This window comes from Colias eurytheme, chromosome 10 (genome assembly GCF_061535395.1).
Source record: "Colias eurytheme isolate Ceu_HAF_F1 chromosome 10, ilColEury1 Martin Lab GWU primary, whole genome shotgun sequence".
In the NCBI taxonomy this organism is placed as follows: domain Eukaryota; kingdom Metazoa; phylum Arthropoda; class Insecta; order Lepidoptera; family Pieridae; genus Colias; species Colias eurytheme.
Window position 1 is genome coordinate 6,446,637 of NC_142989.1, and position 15,622 is coordinate 6,462,258.

The window sequence follows — 15,622 nt, forward strand, 5'->3', positions numbered from 1 at the left end:
CTCTTACACTAGTGGAAACAACAAAAGTTGTAGATTTACTTTGTGATGAAAGTAATGTCTTTGAGAGCAAAGAAACCATTAATTTCCTTATAAAAAAATTAACCAACAAAATAACTTTTTAATTTCCCATTTACAAAATTTAATATTTTTGAGTATTTGTAGAAACAAATAAATAAATGTTTGAGATAATATAAAATGATATTATATCTACGGTCCAAAAGGTTTTTCAAAATATCGTTGGAAAATGAAAAAAAAAACACAATTTGTAGAATACAATCGTTTATTAACTAAACACCAAATTTTGACAACGGGAACACTGTTCTACATAAAATAATTTCAATGTATAGCTTCAAAGGTGCGAAATTATAAACATCTCCTTATATTATGGAATATTTTTTAAATATTTTAAAGCAAATTACAATTCTTATGTCCTAGTTGTTCCTCGTTTACAAATTCCAAAGTATCGATAATAATATAAGCTATTTACAATTTACTTTTAATTTTTATTCGTACAAAAATTAAACAATCCTTGAAATGTTATAAAATAAGGGTATTCATAGAATTATGCAAATTTTTGTTACGATTAATTAAATTGGTTATGTTAAAATTTTAACCTCGAGAGAAATATCATATTTAATTAATTTCTTGCTGACGAAATGAACACTTTTTTTCTTTCTTCAAATTCTTTCCATGAAATTAACATATTTGAAGTGAAACTTGTTTAGGCGCGATGAGAATAAAATTTCAATGTCACGTTACGGCAATACAGTCACGTCATGGAGTAACATGACGATTTTGGTATCTTTGAATCTTGAAAAAGTTTCACTTCTGACACGTGCGCTCGGCATACGTGCCAGAAGTGAAACTTTTTCGACATTCTCTTTTTTTAATTTAACATCAGCTATTTCGTTTTAGAAAGAGAATAACAATTACGAATTATTTACACTTATATCATTATCCTTAATGACGTTTACGCCATTACATAATAAGTTTTTATTTTTAAGTTTATCCTACTTAAAACTACATACAAGTCTGAATTATGTAATTTGCCTATTTCAATTTATAAAAATTGTTTATTGTAGACATAAATAAATAGTACATAAAAAAAAGTTTTAGACCTAGTTAAATGTAATACGCCTGAAAAGTTATACAAGTCAAGAATCGTAACATCTAAGATTAATCATATAAAATTGAGTAGTTAAAATATCTATAGAACAGTACAAAATACATGAAGAAAATGAGCAAGAAGTCAATTACATTAAAACTACTATTTGATACACATCGTAATAAATCAATAGGCCTCATCAATAAATAAATATTGAAACGTAAACAAGCTACACAATTATGACATGCGCAGACGAGGGATTTTAGTCCGCAGACCGTACCGTATAACCGCGGGCATGCAGGGAGTGGACCGGATAAAAGTACGGGAGAGTCCCCGAAAATAATAGAACGAGCCGAAGAAACGCACACGGCCGACTTTAGTCCGCATTGTAAACTCTGAATATTCGCTTCCATAGCGTGCTTTTTTCCGCACACCGTGTGCGTTGAGTACGCGGTAAACCCGCAGCGGTGTTTTATTCGCGGAGTGTACGCCACGGTCAAAAATCCTTCGTCTGCGCAGGCCAGTTAATATCACAAACAGTCTAAGATGAACATCCAAAACTCTTTCACATTCACTTATCGCTATCAAGTCTTTCACTATTTATTTACATAACTATAAAACTGGCTATAAAGGCTAGAAAGATGGCCACAAGCGGAGCGACGAGCGTAGCGGATCCGCCGGAGGCAGCGAGCGCGCTTGCAGTGGCCTCTACGCACTGTTGGTAGGCCACGTGCTCCAGGCAAGTGATCGCGCAATAGTGTTGGTGAGCGCAGGCGCCATCGCAATTATCTGCGTACTCGTATTTCACGTTGTAAGCTCGGAGATACCTACGGAAATAAATCAAGATTAATAGAGACTTTGAATCAAGTGAATCAGACTTGCGTTGATTGAGTTACTGAGAAATGTAATAAGGATTATTTCATATAAACAATTAACACATCTATTAAGAAATTCCAAGATACACATTATTTATAATTATGAAAGGACTACGTAAGTTATTTTTTAATAACATATTATGCAAGTTTATTGTGAAGTAGGATGTAGTGTTAATTTTTTAATGCCATAAAAAGTCAAACCTGCTAAAGAAAGTAGCATCATGTGGCGTATTAGTTCGCAACTTCTCAGCCAAGCCGTGAAGCGATTCCGCGGACACATCTCGAAGGCCATAGTACTGTGTGAGGTTATATTCCGCTACCCATTCCGCTCCTGAATCCGCTCGGTTTGCGGCCACAAGGTCCAAATAGAACTGCGTGTAATCTAACACCTGTTGAGGAAAAACATGTTTAAAGACCTGTTATAGCAACGTGTTGAAAAGTTTTAAAGTTGCAGGGTATATAAATGTTTCAGTTAGATTATGTTACATTTTTATATTTTAAATTTTTAATACATCTAGGTACTAAAGAAATTAATGTTTTGACGTGAAGTAATATTTTATCGGTAACATTTAATTTATCTAATATATCTCTGCTTACGTAATTTATAAAGTTAATTATTTACAAAAGGTAATGTTCCCATTCGTCTATGTCATCTTCAAAGTACATAAATGTCATAAACTCTCAAGTTGGATATATGCACATTGCACATTGCACACAGCGTGAAAATGTAATTGAAATCAATTTAGTAGTTTAGAAGCTTTAAGGATTATATAGTGGACAAACAACGTGACACATAATTTATAGACGTAATGATGTTATAAAGTTTAATATCATATTTTATGAAACTCAAATCATTTAACAGAAGCAGTCTATATAAACGATCCATTGTCATTCTTATTTCTAGTAAAAACTATAATTATAAAAAAGAAAGAACCCAATGGTAAAATATATTGAACATTAAAAAGACTAAGCTCTTAAACCGGAGCTTAATTCCTCTTGCTGTGCACAGCAATTTATCAGGATACACTTAAAATCTTCTTTCTTACATTTATAAATTACTGTATAGAATTTCACACTATTTTTTAACAAAATGGATCACCAGGCTTTACATATTTAAGAGTGATTTATAATTTTTACTATATTGTTTGGTACAATGTATCGTTCTAATTATTTTGATCAACAAATGAAAATTTATAGTGATTTCAAAATTAGAATAAGTTCCACGTAACAAATGGAAAAAAAGACAAATAAATTTCATAACTATCAATAGTATGATTTCTTATTAATATTCCTTTACTATCAATTTAACAGCTGATTTGAGATCTTTTCTAAAACGATTTAATCAAGTAGCCGTTCGTAGAGTTTCATTGTAGTGGCACTTCTTAATCGGGCATAAAAGCCCCCGTTTCAAGAGCCCGCTTGACTAGAACGATTAGGTAACCTTGAGTTTGTCTTTGTGACTTAATTTCAGACTAGTGTGCATTATAATTATTCTCTTTATGTCTAGGTCACAATCTAGTACGGTTAGAAGTTCTTACGATTTAACATGCATGTGTTTTCTTCCATTTCTTTGATTACTGGCCGCATCACTGCAACCAATAGTGGTTCTATCGCTGGCTAATCAAAGCTATATTGCACTTATAGTGCAGTCATAATTAAGAATACACGTACAAGTCTTGCCAAGGATTAATAACAAGCCTATTGGTCTTGCCTATCATTTCTTAAGTAGGTCGTTCTTTGTATTGTTGGAAACCTACCAACTACTATATTTTACCTATTATAATCAGTATTAAGTTCTTCTGTTACAGAGCGGAAATGGGGTATAAAGATCTGAAGAGGTGTACACAATAAGTAAAAATTATATTATGCTAAATTTCAAATAGACGAGAAACTCTACGCTCCAATATAATAAATACTCTGCACCAATCGCTAAAGGCACGGAAGCAATGTATACAGCTAAGGGTTATAAACTTTGTTTTCGTGACGTTGAAAACCGTTCTTGGCATATTGCATAGAGATCTTAAATAAAAGGTAATAACTAGAATTTGCGGTAGGCCACCTGTTTGTTCCATAAGAAAAGCTATAAGAAAACTTATTATATTGTATACCTTTCCGCTGTCGGTGTCAAACTTGTAAAGTCGTAGACCAGGGTTCGTTGAACCCCCTTGTTCACGATGGGGGCTGATAGACGGCGCTAAGAAAGCCCAGGATACGGGTTGTTCTATAAAATAAATTATTTATATATTTCAAAGTAACACAATTTGATAAATTGTAAAAAAAGACACTGCTAACGAGAATATCAAGCTTTCCTTAATCCGTTTCTACCTATACAAGGTGTCCCACTGTTGGTATACTAAGCTCAAAGGAGGTTATAGTTTTGCATACGCTGAGTACGTAAAAAATACTTAAAAAAATCCAGACGCATTTTTTTTTTCAAATAGATGAATTCTTAAAACTCTATGTGTACACCCATAACAAGCAACCCGCCCATTTTTGCCACTAGCACGTGAGCTATCGTTTAAGATTATGTTTTCATAGACAAAATGCTCACATTAGAGAAGCGGTATATGACGGTTGCGCGAAGCTAGAGAAGAAAACATGGATTTTCAGGAAAAAATTATCAAAAAAAATTTAACGTAATTTTGTTGTTTATGTATTTTTTACGTGATCAGTGTATGCAAAACTACAAGTTCCTTCGCGCTTAGTATACCAATAGCGGGACACCCTGTATATACTATTTGACGTTAATGTTTTAAAATCAGAAACTGTTTTAAAAAATGTTGCACAATTGCAAATATATGCAATGTCGAAGATCTGTAAACAATTATGTGTCAAATTGTCCGTGTATCTCACGCATACGTAAAATTCATCACATCACCATTTTCTTAACCTTTCGATATCTTACCTTTATCATAAATAACTCGGAAAGTATCAGCATGCAAATGGCCAAAGAACTGGCCAGCAATAATTCGCGCGTATCGCCGTACAGTACGAAGGTATTTCTCGTTGGCCTCAGCAGATATACTGTTGTATCTAGAATCTGAACCAGGCGCTGCATGCCCTACTATGTAGACCTGAGAAAAAAAAATGATTAAGATCTAAGGTAAACGAAGTGTTTTTTATTTGCATACAATGCATTGTATTTTTTTGCTAAAGTAGAATTGAAATGGATACTAATTCAACGGGTTTTATTCTGGACTACTTCAGTTGTTTGTAATTTTTAGTTATTTGTTTAATTAAAGTTAAATAAAAGTTAAATAAACTGTTTATAGACGTTTTTCAACTAGAATGAATACGGCATTATCATTAGAATATTCTAATGAAAAATTATACAATTGAAATCTATCTGAACCGTTTATATGCATATTATATTTATACATTGTTTTTCATACTATGTCCGGTAAAAAATGTTAGTTGCTCATATAAATAGTAGGCAGAAAATGAACAATAAGGTATAACAAGAATATGAAGAACTTATTATATTTTGTAAAATTGCGCAATTATTTTTTCTCTACATGCAATAATCTGCAGATTGCATCAATTATAAAACCAGGGTAAAAATAAAGCGAAGCAGCAGTTTTGATCCCTTCATCCAATTTCAAAGGCTATTAAAATAACGAGTTTCTAATGTTTTAATTACGAAAAACGATTTACCTTCGATTTTATACGACCTTTTACTTTCACTGCACAAGTGAGCCTTATTGTATAGAAAACTAGCGGTCCGCCCCGGCTTCGCCCGTGGTACATGTTTACGTTTTCTCTACATAAGAACCATCCTCGTACTTCAAGGAATATAATAAAAAAAGAATTATCGAAATCGGTTCAGCCGTTCTCGAGTTATGCGCTTACCAACACATTTTGCGATTCATTTTTATATATAAGATTACATATGTTTCGAGTTTTATAAGCTGAGTGAAACTAAAATATTTTATTTTTAACGTAGGGATTTAAAATCGTATTATCACAAACTTTATTGCAATTTAAAAAACATATCTATTTAAATGCTTCTTGATTCGTTTATAATAGACAAAAAGTATCATAACTTCCATTCCACACCAAGCTTTTCTTTTAAATTGTTAAAATTGATTACGATTATCGTTACAGTATCAATACAGAAGTCGACTCGAACTTCCAACTCGAAATTGATTCGCATAACTATGTTTATTGATACGTTGGAAAGGATTGATATTTCACCGTATAATTTATCCATTACGCTGGCCGGTATGAACCGTTTATGAATTTTAAAAGTATCAGAGATAAATCCGTCATATGCTGGATAATAAAGTCATTTATATGTATTTATAACGTTCAATGATACCAGATGATTGTTTAACGCTTAATCATTATGTTTTAAATTGCTTCCATTATAGTGTGAAATAAGGGCTTTGTTCCATGTGTATTGATGTTATGATACAGGTAATTTAAAATCGTTATCGCATCTACTTATGTCTCTCATCGATTGCTATTGCCATAGTTAGTAATATTAAACATAGTTATGTGAATCAATTTTGAATTGGAAGTTCTAGTTGACTTCTGTATTGATACTGTAACAATATAGAGGTAAGTATGTCATTATATATTTTATTTAAATTTGTTATTGAATTAATAATATTGGTACTGTGACTTTAGAACCATAAAATAACTTTCAACGCATCAACTTAGAAGTCTATCCAGTACACACAATACAATATGATATATTATAACATTTTCACAGTCGCGATACAAGAGAGCGATATTCATACAAAATCCATTCAAATCGTAACACGTCCGTCCGTTCGTTAGTTAACAGACAACCCTGACATTATTGTCACCCGATGAGCCGGCGTATAAAGCCTCTTTATGAATACGGTGTGTGTCATGAAGTCAACTTATGTATGGGACTGATGCAATTCACAGCTTTTTCACTGATGGACTTTCTTTACGATCAGCTGAACAGCCTTAGTATCTTGACAGATGTTCTATTGTCCTACTAATATTATAATTACGATAGTTGTCATGTTTGTTATTTTTCACGAAAAAGTTTCTCTGCGGATTTGTGTATTAATATACACAAATCGTGGAATGCTAGCAGGTTATACATCAAACCATCACATGAGCTATAGAAATAATTGATTTTGACTACATGCTATATAAATCAGAATTCCTTACCATTTCTTTGTTAGCGATAGATTTCTCAAGAACAGAATCCAGCCATTCCCACTGTCGGCGCGCGTGGACAGTATTCTGCTCACGGACCGTAAACAAATTTGTGTTTAGTGCCACAATCCGTAGCTTGCTTTGTGTCTGCTCTATTGTATAATAGCCCCCTGATAAAATAATCATTTAAACATTATTTTTAAATAAACCACAATCATAAATTATTATAAATGCTAATGAATGATGATTAACGATGAAATAAAGCTGTGCATTCCGTATTGTGTATAGTTACACGCAAATGTTTAATAATCGGTACAATTGTACAATTTTATGTCCGTTTAATTTGCTATTGTTTAAGTACGATTTTAAATTGTAATCCATATCTGGTTTAAATATGTTAAATGAAACGATGAATTTTGCTTCATGTACATTTCTTCAAAAAATGCAAACGCAATTTGAATAATGGAATTTAATAACAACATTCTACCAATTATTTTATCAGCTAATTTCTGGATAAATTACGGAATTTCTTTGTTTGTGACCTCCTAAAGCATGTATAATTTGAACCCTTAAAACTCATACCATTTTTTAATGTTTGCAAGGCTTCCAGAGGTAACCAATGGCTCCATAAATTAGTTAACGTTTCCGACGGCGCCGGGTCTGTATAGCCCAGTACTGGGAACACGAAGTGAGAGCTAAACGTCATTCGAAGTAACTCTGTCATGTTTCTGATTGCCTGGTACCTATCGACGTCTTTCCCACTATATCTGGAAGCTATTATGCCACTGTGAACAAACAAATTAAATGAGAAAAAACATCTAAACCACATTTATAGTTAATACATTTTATTCTTAATCTGTTCAGACACAAAAACCCTCACATGAACAAGTTAATTTCGCATTACAAAGAACCAGCTAAGCCAGATTCTCGTTAAGACTTAAGTCGAATTTAATTTAAACATTCTTCGTTGAAATGAGATAAATTTAATATTTTATTTTTTGCAGAAGGACGTTTTTAATATGCCTAAAAGCCTGAGAGTTTGTCAATAATTTCGGCTATAGATAACAGCTTATCTCAGTAGGAGAATAGAGGTATAATAATCATCATAAGTGTTCTTGGCTTGGTACAGTCAACAGTTGGCAAACGACCTGTGGGCTAAACATTCTAAGACGCGGTCAGTTTAATGGGTGTCTACTTACTGCTTCAGCTTAGCACTGTATTTTGCATGTAAAACATGCAGCTGGAGAACTGTCTTGTTGGCGTTTATTGTAGGTTAAACGTACACCGTCTTCAGTGAAATGCCTGAAGCCCACCTCCTTGTGGGCTTTGAAAGTAAGTTAAGAGAAGAAGAATAATATCACTTACCCAGTCCATAAAACAAACTCGACATTTTCAGAATGCCTCGTGCGCATATACCGGAGAGCAGATACGATCAGCTCCAAGGGGCTGTCGCAGGCATAGTCCCCAAAACGTCCCAGGGAACGGTGATGCCCTGAACTACCACGGTCATCCGTTCTGTGACAATCTGTACGAATAATAGGAGTTTTTAATATTGTAATTATAACCCAAATACAGCAAAGTCATTTTCTTTAATAGATTTTGTGAAGAATACCAATTATGAGAATTATCTTGAAGAAAAAATTGTAACTTTTCAAAATGTAAAGTTTTAAAATAACTTACGTTTTCTCGTGTCTCCTTGCGGTGAGTATAACGGATCGTAGTGGAAGTCTGTTATATGCCAGAAGTAACCTAGAACAATGAATTTAGTTTAATTATCAAGCAACTATGTGTTTATGTACTAATAACCTAAAGACGGCTGAACTCAAGGATTTTTGGTATGTTGGATTTGTCTACACCTAGATGAGGATATAAAAGGTAAAAATTTATTTCCTGAAAATAGAACATTATAAAAAAAGAGCTACTTACACTTAATTTTTAAGGCGCTCAATGCACTTAATATACAACATTCATTATTATAAAATATGTATAAGGTTAAGGCGGTAAGATAATTAGGTAATATTATCACATGTATTACGATGAGTGAGCCGCAGGCAGTTCTAGCCCATGAAATCCCTTAATCAACAATCCTAATGGGATTTGAGAGGTTGACGACTCGTAAGATGTGTTATCTGTTTGTTGTGTGAGAATTCAACCGCAATTTACGGCGCATTTTATTTTACTATTTTATATCTTTATTAGAATTATAAATGAAAAAGAAATGCAAAAATGTTTTGACTTGCAATTAGGCCAGTCCACATAAAGAGTGAACGTGGCTCTGAAAAAGAAATCGAGTAGAGCGCCATTTTCTGACCGAGGTGATTCGCGCGGAAAATCGCGCGGGGCAGTTGCATTATGCATTTGTTACAATGATCATGACAGTTAGTTGATCAGCGCTCTGTATTCTGACACTGAATTTTTTTTGTCTCTGCCGGGAATCGAATCCAGAACCAATCGGTTAAATTACGTTCACGCGTCAACTGTACCAGGGAGGTGGTCAGCGTGCACGCTTGCTTTTAGTTAAAGAACATGAATAAGAACCAAAAATTCTATATTATTTTCACAAGTACGATATAATTGCGTACTCTTAAAGGTCGGTCGTTATATTCCAACATTTCCCTCTCACAGTGGGCTAAAAAACGATTGATTAATGACATACCCACGGACTAATGAGCGTGAACGTTCAAAATATCTTTTGGGAATCGTTAAGCACACGCGGCTCGTACTTTTTGCTTCAAACATATTTTTTTTCCTTTGAATATATTTATGTTGAGATAGTAGTAGTAATTATACGTTTATTTTATGCAATAGCTAGAGAGAATCCCTATCTATATAATTAACAGAAATTCATTACAATACTTATGTTTAAAAAAAATCTGGATAGTTGATAGTACTCTCAAATCGCTTTCTTCTTTATCAGGACACTATACCATTTCAATACCATTTTGCTTATTAAATAAGAAAAAAAATCTGTGATAAACTTCACAAAATACATAGTACCTAGTCTATGAAATCAGTAGATACAGAATTTAATGATAGACACAAATAATTTGGAAAATCCAAAAGTGCACGCCTCATAATTTTTTTTAAATAATTATTTATTAATTATTATTTTTGTTTATTTAATAACAATTAAACCACATCGAATCAGACCCTGAAAAATGAAAGGGTTCTATTCCTGATCATACTCAAGCGTAAGAGAAAAAAAAAGACTCGATTAGTAAATTATTTCGGTCGCTATCGTGTTAACAAGAAAATCCTCCGCACATACAGACACACGGACGTCCAAGACAGAACTTTTTTAAACTGTTTTTTAACTAGTTTAAATAACAAAAATGACATCAAAAATATCATGAATGTTAAAAATAGTGTTTTTTCTTAATATGTGTGTGTATGTATTATCTTACAAGTGCAATGTATGATACATAAAGACATTTTAAGTTTGAAAAATCAGATGTTTTGCGCGAAGTGACAGTAGTACCCACCTCAACGCTTCGCTTATGAGGCGTGCAATAGATTTCTAACATTATTATACGCCAATAGTGGCTTTTACAAATCCGTCGGTGGTTTTGGTATAATAATTATTTACAATTAATTCCTATTATCCTAACAGTTTTAATTAATCCCGTCCCCTATGCCACAAACAGATTGACATCTCCCGCAGTAATTACTCTGTCTTTAACGCACTGAAATTTATGTTAGCCATTCAAATAATTTTCTATGTAATACTTTAATGTCATTTTAATGCAGGTTTACTTTAAATTTTAATAAGAATCAGAAACAAGGTTTTATGCAAATGCAAATGCTAAACTCCTGAAAGAACGTAAAAAGTTGTGAAAAACGAATAAGCTTTAGTAGAAAGAGTAATTTTGTAAAAATTATTGTCTTAACAATGATTTGATTCTTCAAACTTTCAATTCATTAAAATGTTATATTCATGTTGTACTCGCATTTTAATTTTTCAATCAAAGATGTAAGTAAATATACATTATTTCAATTCTTGAATCTAAAAATTTTAACTAAAAATAATTAATAATTCCTTTAAAATGCAATCTCAACTGAAAATGTTTTCCATCCTTGAGAAATTTAAACAGAGTCATTTTCTTATTAATAATTGCCTATGTTTTTATACTTACTTAAAACATAAAGCTGAAGAGTTCGTTTTTTGAAGGTGTTAATGTCAGGTTTGATATGAAAATAATTATTTCAGGGTAAGATAGCCCATTTCTCGAGGAAGGTTTATAGGCTTTAACGCTGTACCTATTTTTTTATGTCAATAAAGTTTTATTTTATTTTAACGCTAAAACCACTAACTAGAGCAGAGCAGCAATGAAGAATGCGGTCTAAGCCGCGGGAATAGCTAATGTACCAAAATATACCGTTACGCCCGTGTTCATATTACAACAATATAATGTACTCGCTATTCCCAAGTTCCATGTAAAAGGAGAGGAACCCATTGCCACGATAAGCTTAAATAATAAAGGCCAAGATTGATTTAACCATTACCATTTCTAAGAACAATCGTCAAGCCTTTACTTCGGAAATGCCCTTAGGCGCTTGGTTACGGTGGTGACCTTGAAACAAACAGGGTAACCAAACCACGCCCTTAAATGTTGAAAGTGATATAGACAATATTTCTACAAACCCGGAAGATACAATATAAAAGAAAGACCGATGCCCTTTTTCAATGAGCATTAAGCAGTGAATACAAGCTTTTATAATTAATTAATTTTGTGTTATTCGATAATCTCGGAATTCCCGCTTATATAACATATGTTGCGCAAAAACGTAAAGGGGTTATACGCAATCCTACCAGGGCCTCATAATCCTTAAGGCCTCTCGGATATTAATGAAACGGCAACTCACGATTGCACCTACCTACATGTACAGGGTTACCATCCATGATGTTTTATAACAGTTTTATAGAGATGGCGCTAGTCGCCCAATATAGCGCTGTCTTTTTTTTTCAAACTGGAAATAATACTGCTTTAACACACCACGGTACGGAGGCAGATGTTGCGGATATCGGGCAGTTTAATACAATACCTATATATAGTTTAATACACGAGTTTACCAGAGTGGCTCCCTGTGGCTTTAACCGTTTTTAGAAAATTGCTGTGCTTTATGTTTATTTATCGGGAATTCCGTAGATTTTGTTTTGATAAGATAATATATAAAAATATTGTTCAATCAATTTTCCGCATGTTTATACGTACGAATACATATTGGCACTTACCTACATTAGTAATACTATTTATTATTTGAAATATTAATGCATGAAAACTGTGTTGATATAAATTTGATGAATAATGTGCATTTATAATAAATTTTCTTCAATCGATGCGACGACATGTAAAATCGCGAGCCACAGCCAGTAACTACATCACAGTCTAGCCCTTTTTAATAAAAGCACATATCCATTTGGAATAACAAGGTGAATAAAAGATAGTACGATTTAAATAAACACACACAATAATGATGATTTATGGCACAAAAGTTCGCGCGCCAACAGGAAAAACTCAGCATCTAAAATGAATAATATTCACATCTCTCTTCCATGTGATTACGTGTCACAGAGCCACATTTAAATTTTGTTACGTGCTCGTAGTTTTAAGCTCATTTTCCCTTGTATAATATATTATGTTGAATACCATCAAGATGCTGTGCATTTTATGCATTACATGCCGTACGAAATTTTACCATAGTTGCTTTGTACCTCGATGGTTAAAAGCGATTAATGTATGTAGTTTTAATACCATTAAATTTGCTCTCACACATATTTAATTTGATTCTTACCAACAAATAACGGATATACCTACAGTTCAATATTAAGACCGAAGGTTTACCACTTCATATAACATGGTGAAATAATTTTGCATAAGAGCCATTATTCTGTAATGATATTTTTAAAGAAATCGTGAAAGAAAATATCATTAAAGAAAGACGTTTATGAAATAAATTTTCAATTTTTTAAACCATAAATTGCTTTTATGAAGAAATAGATTATTTATTTTTGTTCACGATCACCAACTCATCTTGCATCCAAAGTTATTTGAAATTTTGCTATTGCGTAAGACTGCTTACTCGGAAAGATTTAATATCCAAAACGGGAAGCATCCCTGAATAACTTTCTTTGGGGAGTTTCATGCAACAAATTAGAATGCAAATATATAATAATAATAATAATAAGGGCGTAGGGATGTGACGACCCCATCGCCCACGGTTGGAATATCTATTGTCTACGTGACAATAGATATTCCACCCGTGCAATCAGTCAACCCGCAGGACACCTTGTGGCGGGGTGTCGGGGAGTAGCGACCCCGCGGGAACCGAGTGCTCCCGGGGGAGGCCCCTGTCTTCATCTCCGGCTCGCCTTCACCGGCCGGTCGGAGTGAAGCCTGACGAGGACAGGACCCCCACCTCTGGCTTGCCTTAACCGGCCGGCCAGAGTGGAGTCGCGAGAGCTTTTAGCTCGAAGGGTGGATGCGAAGCGTAAGTGGCGAGTGGGCACGTGATGCTGGACCCTCAGGGAGCGCGTGATCGTAGTTTAAAGTCCAGGGACGCCTCTCCACCCTAGCTGCTCACAATATGTTGCCCCCTTGTCGCACTATTGCAGCGACTTATTTCGGGGGCCCATACAGTGAGAGGGCGAGTCACCACCTGCCAACATATTTTTACTTTCTTTTAGTAGAAAGGCAGGTGCCATAGTTTCCCATAGTCCTCAGTACCAGTCCATTTAGCATCCCAATCCATAGCCCAATCATTAAATTTCCATACCCTGCAATAGTCCTACATCGGCCGCGGACTGCCCAGGGCTGTATCTCTATAGTGCAGTCATGGGCAGGCTGCGGCTGGTGTCCCACAACACATTAAAATTCTCGAAAGGGCCTCTGCGTGTTGGATCCGTGTCCCCACGTAAGCCTTCCAAAGATCCGGGTACTGTCCTTCTGGTGGTACCCGAGTATTATGGAAATAATAATAATAATAAAACACTTTATTGTACAATGCACAGATATTAAATACAATTTCATACAGAAGGAATCTTCACCGTACAAATTGGCGGCCTTATCGCTTTGAAGCGATTTCTTCCAGGCAACCTTGGGATATAGGAAAATGAAAAGATTGAAAAGGTAGATAGTGCATTACAAGAAGTGAATACACATAAATATAATAGATATAGGTAAAGGTATAAAATTATAATACATATATATAATATAATTACATAATTATATAACAAAAGAAAGATTATATAACATAAGAGAAAAACGTGCAGAAGAGGATATATAAAATTTCAAGTAGAGAAAAAGGTAAAACAGAACAAATACAGAATGACTAAGAGGACAGATAATATTTTTTAATTACAGCTTTAAAACTATTCAGAGTTTGCGCTTGCTTTATTGCGGTTGGTAGGGAGTTCCACAATCTTACGGCTTGCACGGTAAAAGATGAATCATAAAATTTGGAAATGTGAGCAGGCATACAAAGCGTAAGATTGTTAGAGGAGCGCAAATTACACTCATGAGATGAGCCCATAAATACAAATCTCTTTTTTAAGTAGGAAGGAGTTCTGGGATCGAAGAGGATTGAGTATAGGAGGGACAGGAGATGCGTATTCCGGCGAAGGCGGATAGGAAGCCATCTGAGTTGTGAGCGGAAGTCTGAGATATGGTCGAACTTGCGAAGACCAAAAATAAATCTTATCGCAAAATTTTGAAGGCGTTCTAATTTGTTTAATTGCTCCTCAGTAAGGTCTAAGTAGCTTGCATCAGCATAGTCGAGGATAGGAAGAAGCAAAGATTGTGCAAGCAAAATTTTCGTGGATATGGGCAAAAAATTGCGCAAACGCCTTAGCATTGCAGCAACACCAAAAATCTTACGACTAACAAGTTTAATATGCTCTGTCCAGGACAGGGTTTGGTCGAGAGTAATACCAAGATTCTTGACAGTAGGACTGTAAGGTACTTGAACCCCCTCAATCAAAATCTTAGGTAAATCTGCAACAGACACCCTTGCGATGAAATACGGGCTGCCGATTATTATTGCTTGGGTTTTGCTAGGATTTATTTTCAGTCCATATTTATGAGTCCAGCTTACAATGCTACTAAGGTCTTCATTAATACATCTTATTTCTTGTTCTAGACTCTCAATATTAGAGTGCCTGTAAATCTGAAGATCGTCTGCATATAGATGGTAGAGAGAAGATATATTAGAAGTTATGGAATTTATGAATATACTGAAAAGGAGAGGTGACAACACGCCGCCTTGAGGAACGCCAGCAGTAACATCACACCAAGAAGAATACGTATTATCAACACGGATACACTGCCGACGTCCCTGCAAGTAGCTACGAAACCAATCCAACACTGCAGGAGATATATTAAGAGAACCAAGCACAGCTAACAAGATGTCAAAATCAACAGTGTTGAAAGCATTAGAGAAATCTAGAAGAGTGAGAATTGTTAGCTGTTTATTATCCATTGCAAGGCGAATATCATCTGTGACCTTGACA

General features: G+C 34.3%; 1 protein-coding gene across 1 annotated transcript in view; it reads right to left on the reverse strand.

Moving 5' to 3' along the window:
* Positions 1-262: 262 nt before the first annotated feature.
* The window catches only part of LOC149905221 (cyclic GMP-AMP phosphodiesterase SMPDL3A-like), a 46,474-nt gene continuing 31,114 nt past the window's right edge, over positions 263-15,622 (reverse strand). Inside the window, exons 3-10 of the mRNA XM_090106297.1 lie at positions 8,797-8,865; positions 8,482-8,641; positions 7,699-7,901; positions 7,129-7,286; positions 4,886-5,054; positions 4,089-4,201; positions 2,182-2,369; positions 263-1,932 (exon numbers count right to left, since the gene is read on the reverse strand). Of these exons, the coding sequence (XP_089962423.1) occupies positions 1,710-1,932; positions 2,182-2,369; positions 4,089-4,201; positions 4,886-5,054; positions 7,129-7,286; positions 7,699-7,901; positions 8,482-8,641; positions 8,797-8,865 (1,283 nt within the window). The 3' untranslated portion in view covers positions 263-1,709. The remainder of the gene's footprint in view (positions 1,933-2,181; positions 2,370-4,088; positions 4,202-4,885; positions 5,055-7,128; positions 7,287-7,698; positions 7,902-8,481; positions 8,642-8,796; positions 8,866-15,622) is intronic.